This window comes from Brienomyrus brachyistius, chromosome 3, assembly GCF_023856365.1.
Source record: "Brienomyrus brachyistius isolate T26 chromosome 3, BBRACH_0.4, whole genome shotgun sequence".
NCBI classification, from domain to species: domain Eukaryota; kingdom Metazoa; phylum Chordata; class Actinopteri; order Osteoglossiformes; family Mormyridae; genus Brienomyrus; species Brienomyrus brachyistius.
Window position 1 is genome coordinate 32,419,229 of NC_064535.1, and position 16,433 is coordinate 32,435,661.

The 16,433-nt window shown below is 43.9% G+C and overlaps 1 protein-coding gene across 6 annotated transcripts in view; it reads right to left on the minus strand.

The window, feature by feature from the left end:
• The window catches only part of LOC125738425 (SRSF protein kinase 2-like), a 35,642-nt gene that overhangs the window by 9,933 nt on the left and 9,276 nt on the right, over positions 1-16,433 (minus strand). For 5 of the 6 annotated variants that reach the window (XR_007396835.1, XR_007396833.1, XR_007396834.1 and 2 more), the window contains exons 3-7: positions 3,088-3,227; positions 2,608-2,716; positions 1,991-2,078; positions 595-682; positions 372-478 (exon numbers count right to left, since the gene is read on the minus strand). Coding sequence is in view for 3 of the 6 variants with exons in the window: in XM_049007340.1 (XP_048863297.1) it covers positions 372-478; positions 595-682; positions 1,991-2,078; positions 2,608-2,716; positions 3,088-3,227 (532 nt within the window). In the remaining 3 variants the exon portion in view is untranslated. Of the gene's footprint in view, positions 1-371; positions 479-594; positions 683-1,990; positions 2,079-2,607; positions 2,717-3,087; positions 3,228-10,986; positions 11,471-16,433 lie in introns of those variants that run through there. The other variant, XM_049007341.1, reaches the window with a different exon arrangement.

A 16,433-nucleotide genomic window follows, 5' to 3' on the forward strand; every position in this document is an offset into this window, starting at 1 on the left:
ATCCCCATCATAAGCTGAGGAGGGGCTATATAGTTACGTTGGAATGCTTTTTTTCACATATTCCACCTTCTTGCCTTTGAGGAAAAAGGGAGTTAGGCACCCATGGAGAATTTTGGGGGTGAAGATTGGCCAACTACTTCTGAGGGTGGGGCTCATCTGTGACCTTCAGATCACACCACACAGCCCTACGATGCTGAGCTCCACACCACTCCACGATAGGATATACTATCCCTTTCATTTTAGCTGCATCACCAGTGAGACTGGGCTCTCAGACCCTGATGGAATGATGAGTAAACAGGCCAGAGAGTGAAACCAGGGTCCCGTCTGAGAAGGAGCAGATGTGCGTGTTCAAGGCTACAGTAGCATCTTACCTGCCGGATAATGCTCTTTACACATGGCAGCGGCAGACCCTGGTAGTTGGACTTGATGATCCATTTGAGCAGGTGGTGACCCAACACTTCAAACACCATGCACACATCTGAGAGGAGAGGTCAAGGGTAATGGGCAGCTTAGTGAAAACACTCGTGCATGAAACTACAGCAGAAGAGGATTCACACACCAAACACACAATGAGCCTGTCTTCAAGCAGGATACGAGTTCCATTGACTCCAGAGATTTTGAAGTCGTCTATTAGCTGTACCACCATGTCCTTGTTGGAGTCACTGGGGTCACTCTCCCTGACCTGATGACACAAGCATGGCACGATTTTAAATAATGCCAGAAGTAATCACTGTTAATGAATAGACAGAAACACTGACACAAGACTTGACACTTGTCACTGACATAGGTAATCAATGATAGCAGGTGAAGCAGGCAAAGGTAAATACTTTACAGGTAAACGATTACAGTGAGAGTGGAATTACATGAAATATGGGTAAACTGACACAGGTAAACAATGACAGTAAAGCACATACAAAGTAAACAATGACAGTGAAAGCATACATAAGGATAAACAGTAACACAAGAAAACAATGACAGTGAAGCACATTGAGAATGAGAGTGTAGATATGGGTAAAGACTGACACAGACAATGACAGTGAAGCACAGACACAAGAAAACACAGATACAGGTAAACAATGACAGTGAGAGTATAGACAAAAGTAAACAATGGCAGTGAAGCACACTGAGAATGAGAGTGTAGATATGGGTAAAGACTGACACAGACAATGACAGTGAAGCACAGACACAGGAAAACACAGATACAGGTAAACAATGACAGTGAGAGTATAGACAAAAGTAAACAATGACAGTGAAGCACACTGAGAATGAGAGTGTAGATATGGGTAAAAACTGACACAGGTAAAGACTGACACAGACAATGACAGTGAAGCACAGACACAGGAAAACACAGATGCAGGTAAACAATGACAGTGAGAGTATAGACAAAAGTAAACAATGATAGTGAAGCACACTGAGAATGAGAGTGTAGATATGGGTAAAAACTGACACAGGTAAAGACTGACACAGACAATGACAGTGAAGCACAGACACAGGAAAACACAGATACAGGTAAACAATGACAGTGAGAGTATAGACAAAAGTAAACAATGACAGTGAAGCACACTGAGAATGAGAGTGTAGATATGGGTAAAGACTGACACAGACAATGACAGTGAAGCACAGACACAGGAAAACACAGATGCAGGTAAACAATGACAGTGAGAGTATAGACAAAAGTAAACAATGATAGTGAAGCACACTGAGAATGAGAGTGTAGATATGGGTAAAAACTGACACAGGTAAAGACTGACACAGACAATGAAAGTGAAGCACAGACACAGGAAAACACAGATACAGGTAAACAATGACAGTGAGAGTATAGACAAAAGTAAACAATGACAGTGAAGCACATTGAGAATGAGAGTGTAGATATGGGTAAAGACTGACACAGACAATGACAGTGAAGCACAGACACAGGAAAACACAGATACAGGTAAACAATGACAGTGAAGCACGGGCAGAGGTTAACACTAAAACAGGTAATACTGACACATCGCAACAGCTTGATCTCGTCCAGCGCTGTCTCAGTGTAATGTTGAGCACTCTTCACCACCTTCATGGCCACAAAGCGCTTTCCTCTGGAATTGTCACACAGGCACACACACACACACACACACACACACACACACACATTGATATTAACAAGAGAATAATATCTTTAAAAAAGTAGCTGAATGACTTCTCATGTCTGAATATTGTTAGACACGTCTGACCACAAAACATTACGCATTAGCAAAAAAAAAAAAAATGTGCACAAAAAAGGAGTGTCTGAGAAAGCTGGAGAAATAGAAACTGGTAGAAAGTGCCAGAATAGCAGAGTGCGTGTATAATTAAAGCAAAAGACTCTACCATCTGTGGCGTGATGACAACTGAACATACAGAGTTAATTAAAGATGCATTCAGAATTAATAAATGTAGAATGATCAAATACTGATTAAAAAAATAAAGCCACATGTTTCATATAAAGAGGGATTAAACCTGTCAGCTTAGTGAATAAAAAATGGGCCCACTCTGTGCTAAGCATGCTGTTGGCTTTGTTTTGGCAGATCTGGTTCAATACTGTGGCTCATGCAGTTATGTGATGCTATGGGTGAGCTGCACACTCACTGGATGTCCAAGCACAGCCACACGGTGGAGAAGTGGCCCCAGCCGAGCTTGCGGATCACATGGTACCGTCCATTGAACAGGTCCCCGATCTTTACCGGATGGTACCCCCCTGCCAGAGGCAAGTGTGTAGATACTGTATGTCAATGTGCCACTCGCTACCAAGTAGCCAATGTGGTTTAAGAGCGGTTAAAGTTCTGTGGGTCGAACCTTGAGAAAGGGCACTTCTAAATTCCCCCAATATCATCAGCCAGCTGTTTTAATTGCTAAAATTAAGAAACGGCAATTGCAACAGTGGAATATCCTGCAGGTGTACAAACATAGAAGACAGCACAAGTTTGAAGAAGTGAGTCAGCCCTATAACGCTAGCAGGAGTGACAATTGTGGTGGAATTGAATCAGCAGGCAGTCTGTGGGGTGAAGGGGGATTACTGCTGTGCATCTCCTATAACTCCTGCTGTACGGAGGTACCCATCGCCCTGACCTTTGCAGTAGTCTGCAGGGTCCTCCTGCTCCTCATCGTCAGATCCCAGGATCTCCTCCTCCGGCTCTGGGGGGGCCGCAGGCTCTGGTGGTGGCGGCGGAGGTGGGACCACCAAGGGAACCTTTGGCTGAGTATCTGGCCTTTGGGGACAGTAAGACAGAAAGGAAATCTGACTAGAGGCTTTCACCACTGGAAGTGGCTTCCAGCTTCTGTGTCATGGCCATCTCTTCCAAATGAGCATCTCCACCACATCCATCTTCACAAGTATCTTCTTGACATGAGAGTCTCCACTACAAAATTAACTTCTTGATATGAGAGTCTGACTCTTCTCCACCACATCTTCACCATAAGCATCTCCAACAAAAAACAACTTTTGTTTCTACAAGGAGTGTATTCCTAACAGACAGATCTCTGCTTGGGGAGGGAGTGGCATTGGGGGTTGAAACTAGGCCGTCCAGGAGGTTTCCAGAGAGCTGAGCTAGTGCTCTCTCACAGGGGGCTGACAGAGTGAACTGACTGGCAACATTTCCAACCGCACAAACAAATCCCACCGCTCCTCACTCGGGTTCCCTGTTTCAGCAGATTGGGCCCAAAGTCAAAACTTAGCGGGTCACATTATCCTTTGCCGTACCATTGGGTCAACCCTTAGTGTTGAATGGATGTCAGGATCATACCAGGTGAAGACCCCTGTGTCCCAGACACGAGGGGTACCAAACCACAAGATGACACTGGGCGACGACAATGGCTGTGAGAAAATATCACGGATCACGGAAAAACGGATGTGTATACGTGCTCACCCACACGGAAATGCGGGCACACACACATACACTCACATTTACAGGGATGTTGGAGCCTTGTGCTCTGTTGCCAAGGAAACCAAACTGGGGCGAGCGTTTCAGTAGTCTGAGCAGCGCGGATACAAAGAGCACACACGCAGACATGGAGCAGCCTGGGAATATTCCAGGCAAGTGTGTGTGTGTGTGCGCAAGATCACTGCCCAATCCGGCGGCCCAGCTGAGAGGACGCGGTACGTGTCCTGCATGCCAGTGTCTCCAATGAGTGGCTGGGCTGCACATTGGCAGCTGGAGCCAGAGGCCGTTTCACTCACTAATATGATGCTGACATTATTCCTTCCTGCCTGTGTCTGTATATGGGTGTGTCTGTATGTGAGTGTATGTATATGTATATATGTGTCTGAATGTGTTTGTATGTGAGTATATAGCTGTGTGTCTGTGAGTATATGCATTTGTGCCAGAATGTGAGTTTATATATGTGAGTGTAAATATGTGTGCCTGTATGTAAGTGTATATATGTGAGTGTAAATATGTGTGCCTGTATGTGAGTGTATATATGTGAGTGTAAATACGTGTGCCTGTATTCGAACTCCCCAGAGCTGCAGATCCGTCATTGGCAGCAGGAGCACAGTGAGAATGAGTGAATGAGAATGGAAGAGTCAGCAGCAGCTCAGTGTGGAACCACAGGTCGCTCATCACACCTAAAGGACCTCCTGGAGCCAGCCACCACCCCCCCTCAGCCCCCGCTGAGAATGCACAACAGCCGCCTGACTTCAATTTAGCATTAACCCACACAAACCCAGACCTAAGCGGAATACGTAGCCATTTTACGAGAAACTCTGTTTATTCTTAATGCCAGATTTAACATCCTACACTAATACCAATGGGACATAAAATACCCAGGTAACCAAACAGAAGCACACACGCTTCTTCAGACGTCATGTACATATATTCTATTCTCAGTAGCAGGAAAGAGCATTGGTGAGTCCAGTCACGCATCATCGTGTGTGCGCATCTGTGAGTGTATGTGTGTGTGCACTCTGTACTGCTGTGCATAGTCCTCTGCAAACCGACCGATGGTCCATCATTAGTGATGCCAGCTCTGCTCTGGCGCAGCAAAATAACTCCATCCTAAGTGTATTTATTAAGGATGCAGTTGCCTCGTACATCTACATCCTGCCCTCTCCACTTCTCCACCCCCTTTGTCCTCTCCCTGCCACACCCTCTAATGAAACACTCACTGACAGCCCTTCCCATCTTTGATGGACACATCTCCATGGTAAATAAACAAATCACAACATGATCCTTCTGCTGCCTTGCCCACCCATTCAAATTAAGATACACTATATGCAGGGATGCACATAACTGGTACACAAGTACACATTTGGTGTATAAAGCGATTTGTGTGGCTATTTCTTGGCATAACAGTGTAAATGCACATAAACAAGTATGCATTTGCGCTGGTATAACAAAAAATGATCATTCAGTTTAATCTATCTATTAGTGAAGTATGCATTAGCCATGAAAAGGTTAGAATGCATGTTGTTATGACAGCACAAATGCATACTTATTTTACGTGCATTTGCACTGTTACGTCAAGGCATTGCAAAGTGTATTGCTTTATACGCCAAATGTGTACTTGCTTACCAGTTATGTGCATCCCTAACTATATGGACAAACGTATTGGGACACCTGGCCATTGCACCTTCAGTCATTTTTATGACATTCCATTCTAATATGGAATATGGAGTTGGTGCCCCCTTTACAGCTATAGTAGCTGTCACTCTCCTGGGAAAGCTTTCCACAAGATTTTGGAGTGGATCCAGAAGAGCATTTGTGAGGTCAGGCACTGATGCTGAATGTGAAGGTCTGACTCACCATCTCCATTCTTAGTTCATCCCAAAGGTGTTTGATGGGGTTGAAATCAGGGCTCTGTGAGGGCCAATCAAGTTCTTCTACACCAAACTCACCCAACCATGTCTTTATGGACCTTGCTTTGTGCACTGGGGCACAGTCATGCTGGAACAGAAAAGGGCCTTCCCCAAATTGTTTCTACAAAGCTGGCATTATAGAATTGTCTTGGTATTCGGAAGCATTAAGAGTTTTCTTCACTGGAATTAAGGGGCCTAGCCCACCCCTGAAAAAAACTACCATTATCCCTCCTCCACTAAACTTTACACTTGGCACAATGCAGTCAGGCAGGTAATGTTCTCTTGGCATCCACCAAACCCAGACTCGTCCATCAGACTGTCAGACAGAGAAGCGTGATTCATCACTCCACAGAACACATTTCCACCGCTCGAGAGTCCAGTGGCGATGTGCTTTACACCACCACATCCAACACTTGGCATTTAACTTGGTGATGTGAGGCTTGCATGCAGCTGCTCGGCCATGGAAGCCCATTTCATGAAGCTCTTAGCATACAGTTTTCTTTTGTGCAGGGGTTAATGCTAGAGGAAGTTTAGAACTCTGCAGTTATTAATTCAACAGAGTGTTGGCTCTTTTACATTCTATGTGCCCCAGCACTTGGCGAGCTTGCTCTGTTACTTTATATTGATCTGCCATTTCGTGGCTGAGTTTCTGTTTTTCGTATATGCTTCCAGCAATAATAACACTTACAGTTGACCGTGAAATATCTAGCAGAGAAAAAAAAACATAAACTGACTTATTGCAAAGGTGACATCCTATGAAGGTACCACTGAGCTCTTTCACAAATGTCTGTAAACCTGACTGCATGGTTAGGTGCATGATTTTATACACCTGTCACCTGGCAGTGGGGATGAATGAAACACCTCAATTCAATGACTGAGAGCTGTATCCCAATACTTTTGTCCATGCTTGTGTATGACGGAAGGGTCTTGTTTTTAAGTTGATCATTTTTGATACAAACATCAGCCATTCAGGAAAACACATCCCAGTCGATGAAAAATCAAGCTTAACATTATTTTTGGATTCTATTTAAATTGATCTTCCTTCTGTTATTAGTGTACTGTATCACGATATGTATACACTGTCCAAGTGTGGAAACACTTCATGGCTGCAAGACGCAAGGGGGCTTCGGCTTGGAAAACCCCTTCATGGGACATTTTTATCCAAGCTCAGACCCATACACCCACTAAAATTAAAGAGCAATGTTTCACATGCGCTAGTCTGTAGAGAAAAACAGACTGCGGCAGAACAGGGAAAGGCTTCACTGCTAGACAGAGCCTTTATCAGTGGGGCAGGAACACACTGACACACGGAGGTCCTGTCATATCTGACCACACTCCATTCCCACTGAGATCCAGACCTTCTGTGACATCTGTACGCCTGCCGTGTCAGAAAGGGATGCTCCGTCTATGGGTCTTCTTTTAAATGCTGGAAGGAATTATAGAACATGCAGCAGTGATGCCAGCAGGTGGCTATAGGGATGGTATGTTTGGTAGGAGCCTGAAATCCATCCATCTTTCCATGTCTGACTCTAAGACTGTAAGCTGAGTATTTTGTTTCAGATAATCAAACCATAAAATAACCAGATAATAAATAAGAACAGTAATTGGAAGAGCCATATGGGAAGAATGGGTTTTTGTTGTTTGTTTAAATTATTACGTTATTCAGTAGAATATGTGAAACAGTATTGTTTAGTTCATTATTGTGGACTGCACTTGTTAGTTTAACACTAGGTAGAAAGCACTTACGTAACGGCACGTAATATATCATGTGATATTTTTTTCTTCCTTATGAGACAGTCAGGTGTAGAAGTAACACAGTTTTCTCACTGACTACGATTAAACTTAACAAACTAATTACTGGAAGTATCAACATCTTAAATGTTTTGTTTTGTAAATGTTTCCTTTTGATATATTTCACTAGTAAACGTTTTTTAAATGAAGATTTTCAGTTTCGGAATTTTTCTGTCACGTCAGGCTAGTTGCTAAACACCTGCTCCATTGGTGACATAAAGAAGAAGGAGTGCCACTTACAATAATAGTAACAGTCCACAAAATCTGCCCACCAGTGGTAATACCACAAAACAAGCTAGCTGAATGTAGTGCTGTATGAGAAGATACCTGCAAGTGGCTGCTAACTATCATAATTTCCACTCATTTTTACAACCAATTGTCTCATTTTAGCACCTTTAGCACAAGGCATCTGCTCTTAACATGTGTGTGGTTCATCAGTCTTGAATGCCATAGGCAGAAGATGTCAAGTAATTACACTTAACCAGAATACAACAGTCATAAGGTATGTGCCAATCTCTAACAAAAAGATACTAGTCATAAGGTATGTGCTTAATTCTTATCAAGAAGAAAACAGTCGTAAGGTGTGTGTTGATCTCTAGTTTGAAAAATCTGTTTCCCATGAACACCTGTTACTAAGAGAACAATAAAGAATGGTGCATATGTTAAAATGCCAACTGGGAATTGTATGAACATGCAAAGTACTGATTGGCATTCAAAGAACAGGCAACAAAATGTCTCTTTGCATTAAAGTTTTACATGGTTTTAGGAAATCACTGGGCCAGTGTCTCTGTTTAAGGTGATTGCAAAACATTTCCCTTTTGACATATCGGAAGTCATCTTGACACACATAAGCTGTACATCACGCTTAAGTGTGACTCTCCTTATATTGTATGCAGTTCTCTTTGTCGGATTGGGACTTACTGCCTTAAGTCCACTTTTTAATCACTATGCCACAACTATAATTACAGTACAAGCACAGAAGCGAAAAGCTAGGTGTTTAGAAAGTACTGCCTGCTACTGACAAGAATAGTTCATTCAGCCACACAAAGTGATTGTGGAGAAAACACGCCCCCACAATCCTCCCCCCCTTCCCTGCTTGCTGTGTTCAGATGCTCTCGACAAGGCTCCAGTCCCCCAGGCAGACTGACATGACAGAAGCCTGAAGTGGTGAAACATTTCTGACTGAAAAGACTTCAGAGAATGGGAACAGTTTCCCTACAGTGTAGAAGTACGATGTAGGTTACAGGAAGCTAACCCAGATAGGGAGGAACACTGAGATGAGAAGCACGGCATTATGGGTAGGACAGATCCATGCGTCCTCGATTCTCCTTCCCCCCAGTGTTCTCTCGTATGCCCGTGACTTGTATTCAAAGCTGGGTCCCTGCCTAAACGAAGTCATGGGGGGGGGGGGGGGGGGGGGGCACAAACTTCCTCTACCAAGCTGGGACAGTAAGTTGTGCCTTGGGATATTCTAGAAGGACCTCTGGAGGAAATCCTGTAATGCAGGGTGATGTGTGTAAAGAGTCACACACATCGGAAATACACACCCAATCAACATTACAAACACACGCACCCACATGCATGAAGGTTACTGCACACTCACAGACATCATGGTACAAATCCAATATAACGACTTTAAGTTCTATAAAAGCCCAATATAAAGATACTAAATACTCTACAAATCCAATGAAATGATGCAGAACTATGAAAAGTCTATGTAAAGGCAGAAGGCCCAAGGGAAAAGGGACCAGGTCCTGTACTAACGTTATATAAAGACAAAGGGACCTGTCATCCTCTCTCACAGCAGGCTGCAATGTTCCCTTGGAACGATGCGCAGCACAGCATGTTCCAAAACACCCTCCCTGTGATCTATAGAACATCTTGACACTCTCTGTTTGTCCATCCATCTGTTTGTCTTTCTTTAAGCCCATAGCCCAATCTGTTTCCATACCCACAGACCAACCTGTCTGTCTGTCTGTCTGTCTGTTCATTCACCTGTCTCTGTCTGTACAGATTCCGACCTCTCTATCTACCAGTCCACACCATGAAAACTCCGATTGTGTCTTTATAGCTCATGGGAGTTTCACTTACACAAAAATCTTCTGAGGGCAGAAGGAAAATTGATTGGTCCAGAGCGATCACCAGATAACCAATCAGATTATAGAGGAGATGGGTCCTGTCTCTGTCTGTTTGTGCACTAACAGCCCTGTCTGTTTCTCCATCTGTCTGTACAATGACAGCCCCATCTGTCTCTCTGTACACTGACAGCCCTGTCTTTCTCTCTCTGTACATTGACAACCATGTCTGTCTCTCTGTCAGTACACTGATAGAACCATCTGTCTCTCTGTCTGTACACTAACAACCTGTCTCCCTCTGTCTGTTCACTGACAGCCCCGTCTGTCTCTCTGTCTGTATACTGACCGCTCCATCTGTCTCTCCATCCGTCTGTAAACTGACAGCCGTCTGTCTCTGTTTACACTCTGACAGCCCCATCTATCTGTCTGTACACTGATAACTTGTCTTTCTCTCTGTCCATCTGCACTGACAACCCCGTCTGTCTCTGTTTACAGAGGGAAAGCCCTGTCTATTTCCCTGTCTGTCTGTACACTAATAAACCCACCTGTCTCTCCATCTGTCTGTACAATCATCTGCCCCATCTCTCTGTGTGTCTACATATTAACAGTGTCATCTGTCTCAAGTCACACATGGAACGAAATACCGTGAAAGTCCATCTCGTATCAGTGGGACCTTTGTGTGTTTGGGTGATTGGCAGCTTAGTGTTTCCCCTCCATGCTGCTACCTTATGCTTTGAGTGGACGATGAGGAATGAAGAGAAAACATACATGGGAACAGGCTGTAGTAGGAAGGTGAAAGAAGATAAGACAAGCAGGTAGACAGACGGACTTACAAACTAACAGACAAGCAGGCAGACAAGCAATCTTACGAAAAGACAGCCAGACGGTCAAGCTTACAGAAAAAAACAGAGAGACAGGCTTACAGGCAAACAAGCAGGCAAACCGACAGACAGGCTTACAAATAAATAGGCAGACAGACAGATTGGCATACTGACAAGGAGGCTGACAGATAAACAGACAGGTATGCTGACAGACAAACAAGCAGACAGACAGATAGGCTTACCAACAGCCAGCTAGGCAGGCAGAGAGACAGGTAGACAGGATTGTACACAGGTAGACAAAGGGACAGCCAGGTAAACATACAGTCAGGCTTATGGACAAACAGACAAAGATTCTTAGTGATGGAGAGACAGACATCCAAAGAGATTCACAGGTAAACAGACAGCCAAACAAACACAAACAAACCTTCTTACAGACAGACAGATGGGTTAACAGGTGTACAGGTAGATGTACAGGCAAACGTGTTACCTTTCAGAGGAGGAGGATTTCTCCGAGTTCACAGACATGAGCAGCGCCGGCAAGCTGCTCGCTAGCTGTGTGGCAGCAGAGGCAGCAACAAAGCGGCTTCCTGTCTTCCTGTGGCTCCTCACCTCTTCTACCTGCCCCTGTGTATTTTCTGTGTGCGTGCGTGTGTGGAGGGGGGAGTGCTCTTCTCCTTTATCCAGTCAGAGCAGTGTATGAAGTGCGACTTTCAATGGGAAAAAAAACCCGATAGCGCTGGTGTGAACGTTGGCTGGTGCTCATGAAACGAGATGGGCAGTGTTAGACACCCATTCCGAGGTCTCACTCCCTCCTTTCTTCCTTTTTGCCCCGTTCTCTTGTTCCTGCCTCTTCTCGTTCCTTCTGCAGCTGTGAGGAGCACACACTGTGTCCTACACTCTCCCAACCTCCCCTCCTTCCCTGCCTCTCTCTCTCTCTCTCTCTCTCTCTCTCGGTCGCGCTCTCTCTCAGTGGTGTCTCTGCACAACAACAGAGCCGTGCGCATGCAGGACAGAACCACTCTAACCATGTGGGGGGAGGCAGTGCCATGTAAAGGAAAGGGGGGACAAGAAATGGGGGAAACTAAGAGCTGGTTTCTCTGTGCCACTTTTTTGTAACTCCCCACACCCACACATATTCCCTCCCCGTCTTACAACATCCCATCTCTCAGGGGAACATATCAGAAAAGACCAGCTTTTCCTTTCCTCTTTCATCTTTCTTTAGTTATATCCTTTCTCATCCTTCCATATCTATACCCTTTCCTCCCTTATCCTTCTCTCTCCATACCTGTTCTCTATCATCCTTCGTAATCTACATATTTTCCTCTCTCATCCCTATCTACACCCATTATGCCCATCTATGCCTTATTCTTTCCAGTCTTACACCATTTGCACTCGTTCTTTCTAATCCGTCCTCACCAACACCCCTTTTTCTTGCCACAGCCATAAATGTTAAATTCCCCTAAATAAATTAAACTGCTTCATTAGCTTGCTTCTGTTGCTTCCTGTAAATCTACAGTCTTCACCATAGTTTTGTAGCTGTTCCTTTTCCTTTCTCTTACCAGATGGGATGGTTCTACATGACTGAGCAGGGGGGTGGGGGGGGTGCCCAGAGTGCAGCAGTCTTACAGGGGTCTTACTGGGGGCATGCTGTCTTTCACTATACCCTAAGTTCTGTCCTCTAAGCAACCTGAGCCCTACACCTGAACATACGTATTTTCTTGGGTCAGCACTAACCAGGGGGTGGGAGGGGTTTATGTTTATGGAGGGAAGCCCTGTGGAGCTTCCTTAATGGGTGGAGGCAGAGCAGGAGGTAATCACCTCCCCCCCAGACCTCCTACAGTACTGCCAGAGGGGGAAGCCAGACGCTGTGCGTCACCAACACTTTCAGTCAACAGTGTCATTACGGTCACCATGGCGATCAGGCAGCCTGTATGCAAGGAGCTCTGTGGGCAGCACTGGCTGTCTATGTGGAGTGTGTGTCCAACCTACATTAATGCTACTTCAGAACCTGTGCCTGCAGGTCATATCCACATGTGTGCATGTGGGTATCAGTTGCGAGTTAGATGCACGCCTGGGCCGGTGTGAGCCAGCCATGAGAGGCAAGCAGGCAGGTACCTGTGGATAGCAGCTCTGCTCATGTTATCCTGTCATCCACACTGTGGCACTCGAATGGGCAGTGTGCAGATAGGGGACAAGCATTCAGAGCACACTGACACCGATACAGCTGGAAAACACAAACGTGTAACTGATGTAAAGGCCAGGCACACACATATACAAAAGCAACACACATGTTAATACTGAGAGACACATACCCACGGGTAAACATACCCCATCACAGACACACACACAGAACACAGTCACTCACTCAACACCCACCCCCACCCCAGACTTGAAGGAACAGGCTGCCCCTCCGCAGTGCTCCCTCCCCAGGGCAGAGAGCTTGCTGAGAGATCACTGTGTACATCATTTCATCATCACTGCCAGATATTTCTGGAGAAAGGACTTGTTCTATCTTTAGCCGGCCTACTTCTCCAGGACAAAAGAGGGACCAGGCCCGTAGAAATGGGGAAGATATACTCCTTCACCCCTGGTTCCCTGAATCTCCCAATTCCTGTAACTGTTACCCTAGCCAGTAGGGGGCAGAGTAACTGCTGGCATCAAAAGCTGTAATGACCATCACCACATGGACATTCAATGTGGCTGCATTCAGCTGTGTTGCTCCCTGGAGTTTAGCAGGTACCTGGGCAGTGACTCAGTATGGAGCTTTACAGTGACTTGTGTCGGAAGAGAGACAGAGAAGCCCCAGTTTGAGCTGACTGCCCAACAAAAATCGAAAGCCTCAGCTCAGCTCATGGAAATTCCACATGCAGACTGTACCATGTGCCCGTCAGAGAGGTGGGGATTCTCGCACTCCACCCGGAGGGTTAATTCAATTCATGTTTGTGTGAAGATGTGAAGTGAAAAAAAGGAGACAGACCAGCAAAGAAAGCAAACATACAATGCCACTGACGTTTAGACCTGAAAGGAGAAGAGGTAAATCTGCGTGTATATAAACATAGAGACAAATAGCAATACAGATCCACAGATGGACAAGCAACGTTCAAACAGAAAGATGGATAGATAGATAGATAAATAAACAGAAAGGTACAGAGATAGACAGTAAGAAAGACACAGATAGACAGACAGGCACATACAGACATGATAGATAGATAGATAGATAGATAGATAGATAGATAGATAGATAGATAGATAGATAGATAGATAGATAGATAGATAGATAGATAGATAGATGTAATGGTTTGGTACAAACCTTGTGTTCATGGTGCAATTTCGGTACAGGAGGAAAAACTGAATTTGTTTTGACATTTGAACCCAATGTAACCGAACGGCAAATGATGATGATGTACCATTGCAACCCTAGAGTCTTTGTCTGCATTTCAAATTTTGTGTAGCCAGCTTTGTGCTTGTTATGTTTTCCCATTGGCCTGGAACTCCCCTCAGAACTCATAACTTGTTGTATATGGGTGGTGTGAAGCCTTAGAGGGGGCTTTGATGGATGACAGAATTGATGTGGGGTAACACTGAAACCTGCTGGGTGCAGTGACCAGAATCTGTGGTCTGGGCTCAGCTACCCGTGACATCAACCAGTACACTCCCCAAATACCCTACGGTCCCTTGGGATATCCATTGGCAGTTGGAATGTAGCAAAGTATTATCTACCTGAAGCCACCTGATTGGTGGGCAGATAGTTGGGAGGAGTGGCTTCAGTTGGGACCTGCCCACTGGGGCTTTCAGACAGCTCATTGGTCAGACTGATACCACCAATACTGCAGCAATGCCGTAATACTGTATGCAATAATTCATACAGTGTTACTATTGTCATCCATCTCTTCACAACAAAGGCAGGATCTTACAGCCTTTTTTGGTTTGAGTGCAGGAACAAGCTATACAGTATATTCCAAACTATTATACTAGGTTTACTGGCCTTACAGGTACCAGCAAAGCATTGAGACCCATCTAGACACAAGATGTCCTAGTGCGATTTCTCCACATTTGTTTATAATAACTACCATGATGAAACTGTGGTCTCTATTCACCTCTTCTTTTTACTCTATACACTAATGAATGCTCATCCAGGCACTCGATGAATTATATTTTTAAATGACAATTCTGCTATGTTAAATCTAATCTGTAGGCATGATGCTACAAACATCTATCATTATCTATCATCTATCAGAAATAATTTGTTGATTGGTGTGACACCAATCACCTTGTCCTAAATGTTTAAAAAAGAACTGATCATATTTGATCCTAAGGAAGTGGGCGATCATAGTACAATGGTTATACATAACCAGCCAACCACAAAAGTTCAGTCCTAATATATTGGTGTCCATATCAATAGCACTTTGACTTGGAATGTTCATGTTGACTGGGTATGTTCTCATTTCCTTCAGAGAATGTATTTCTTACAGTACTTAAATTACGCCTGTATGGAGTTGAACAAAAAAAAATGTTTCTGTTTTATCACGCTGTCTTAGAGAGTGTACTTAGATACAGAATGACTGCATAGTTTGGGAATCTTCCTGCTGTATTAAAATCAAAATTAATGCATGTGGTACAGACTGCTAGGAAGATCCTTGCTCAGAAGTATCAATATAATCTTCAGTCTATTTTTGAACAATGTGTACTCAAACAGGTAGAGAATCCTCAGTGATCCGTCCCATATTCTATACTCCCAGTATGAGCTGTTACCGCCAGGCAGAAGATATAGAGTCCATCGCTGCAAACTGAACTCTAAGAACTCTTCTTTCCTATAACTGTCAGTATTCGGAACAGTAGCCTAAACTAGCAGACGTAGTAATGGGTATTGCTATTTCTTTTTTCTTTTTTTTTTGTAATAAATGTAGGAATGTAGGAATAAATGTGGGTCCAGCTTTGTGGAGTCCAAGTCAAACTTCTCTATGGGGACCATAAAGTATGTATGTATGTATCTGTCTGTCTGTCTATTTATCTGTAATGAACTATTGGCAGGTAACAGTTGATGTGAAGGTGGGCAGTGCATTACAAGGAGTCTGACAGATCCTATGCTGGACAGCAGAACACAAATTAAAGTGAAGCTTTATGGCCAATAAACTTTCTCCCATAATTCAATTTAAACTCATTTCGAGGTTTGTCTGTTTCGCACACACTTTCGTTCAAAGCAAGTACAAGTGAGGAGGATAACACATCAAAAACATTCACTTGAAATGAATCCCATTTCAGCCATGAAAAAAGCAAAAATTAATGTGTGCGTATTACAAATCATGTTTTCATAACATATCAGCTGTGACTGACAGTGGCCTAATAAACAATTCCAACCATGAATTTCCAGAATATTCTGCCTGGTATCTTTAAAATATGTCTGCCTATCTAAATCCAAAATTCTTTCTTGTCTGTTTTATCTATGGCTTCACTGGTCACAGAAAATAAAAGATTACCCATGTTCCATGTAACCTCGCCATCATTCCCGATGAAGATTACAGAGGATGCTCAACTACTTCTGCAAATGGAAACACTCCATAGTGTTAAATCAATCTTTGTCAAGGAACATTACCAAGGATTCAAAGGATAGATATAGATGTGATATCAAAACGCTCATCTCACTACAGATTTATCATATATTTACTTCAATACAACTGTACTTGCCTTTGGCCCTTAATAAAGAGACGTGAACTGAAGGGCCATACACTGAGCAGACATAGCAGCTCCTGCCAGAGTCCATGATACAGTCAAAGGCTCAAGCAGTAAAATGATGCAAATTGTTGAAAGAAACAGCTCAGAGTAAACTAGTGCTGCCCTCTTCTGTCTACTGTAGGAAAAATCCTCATCTGTATGCTTCGGTAGTATTTTGTCAGTAGTAGTTGCAGGAACCCATCGTGGATAATATAATGTATA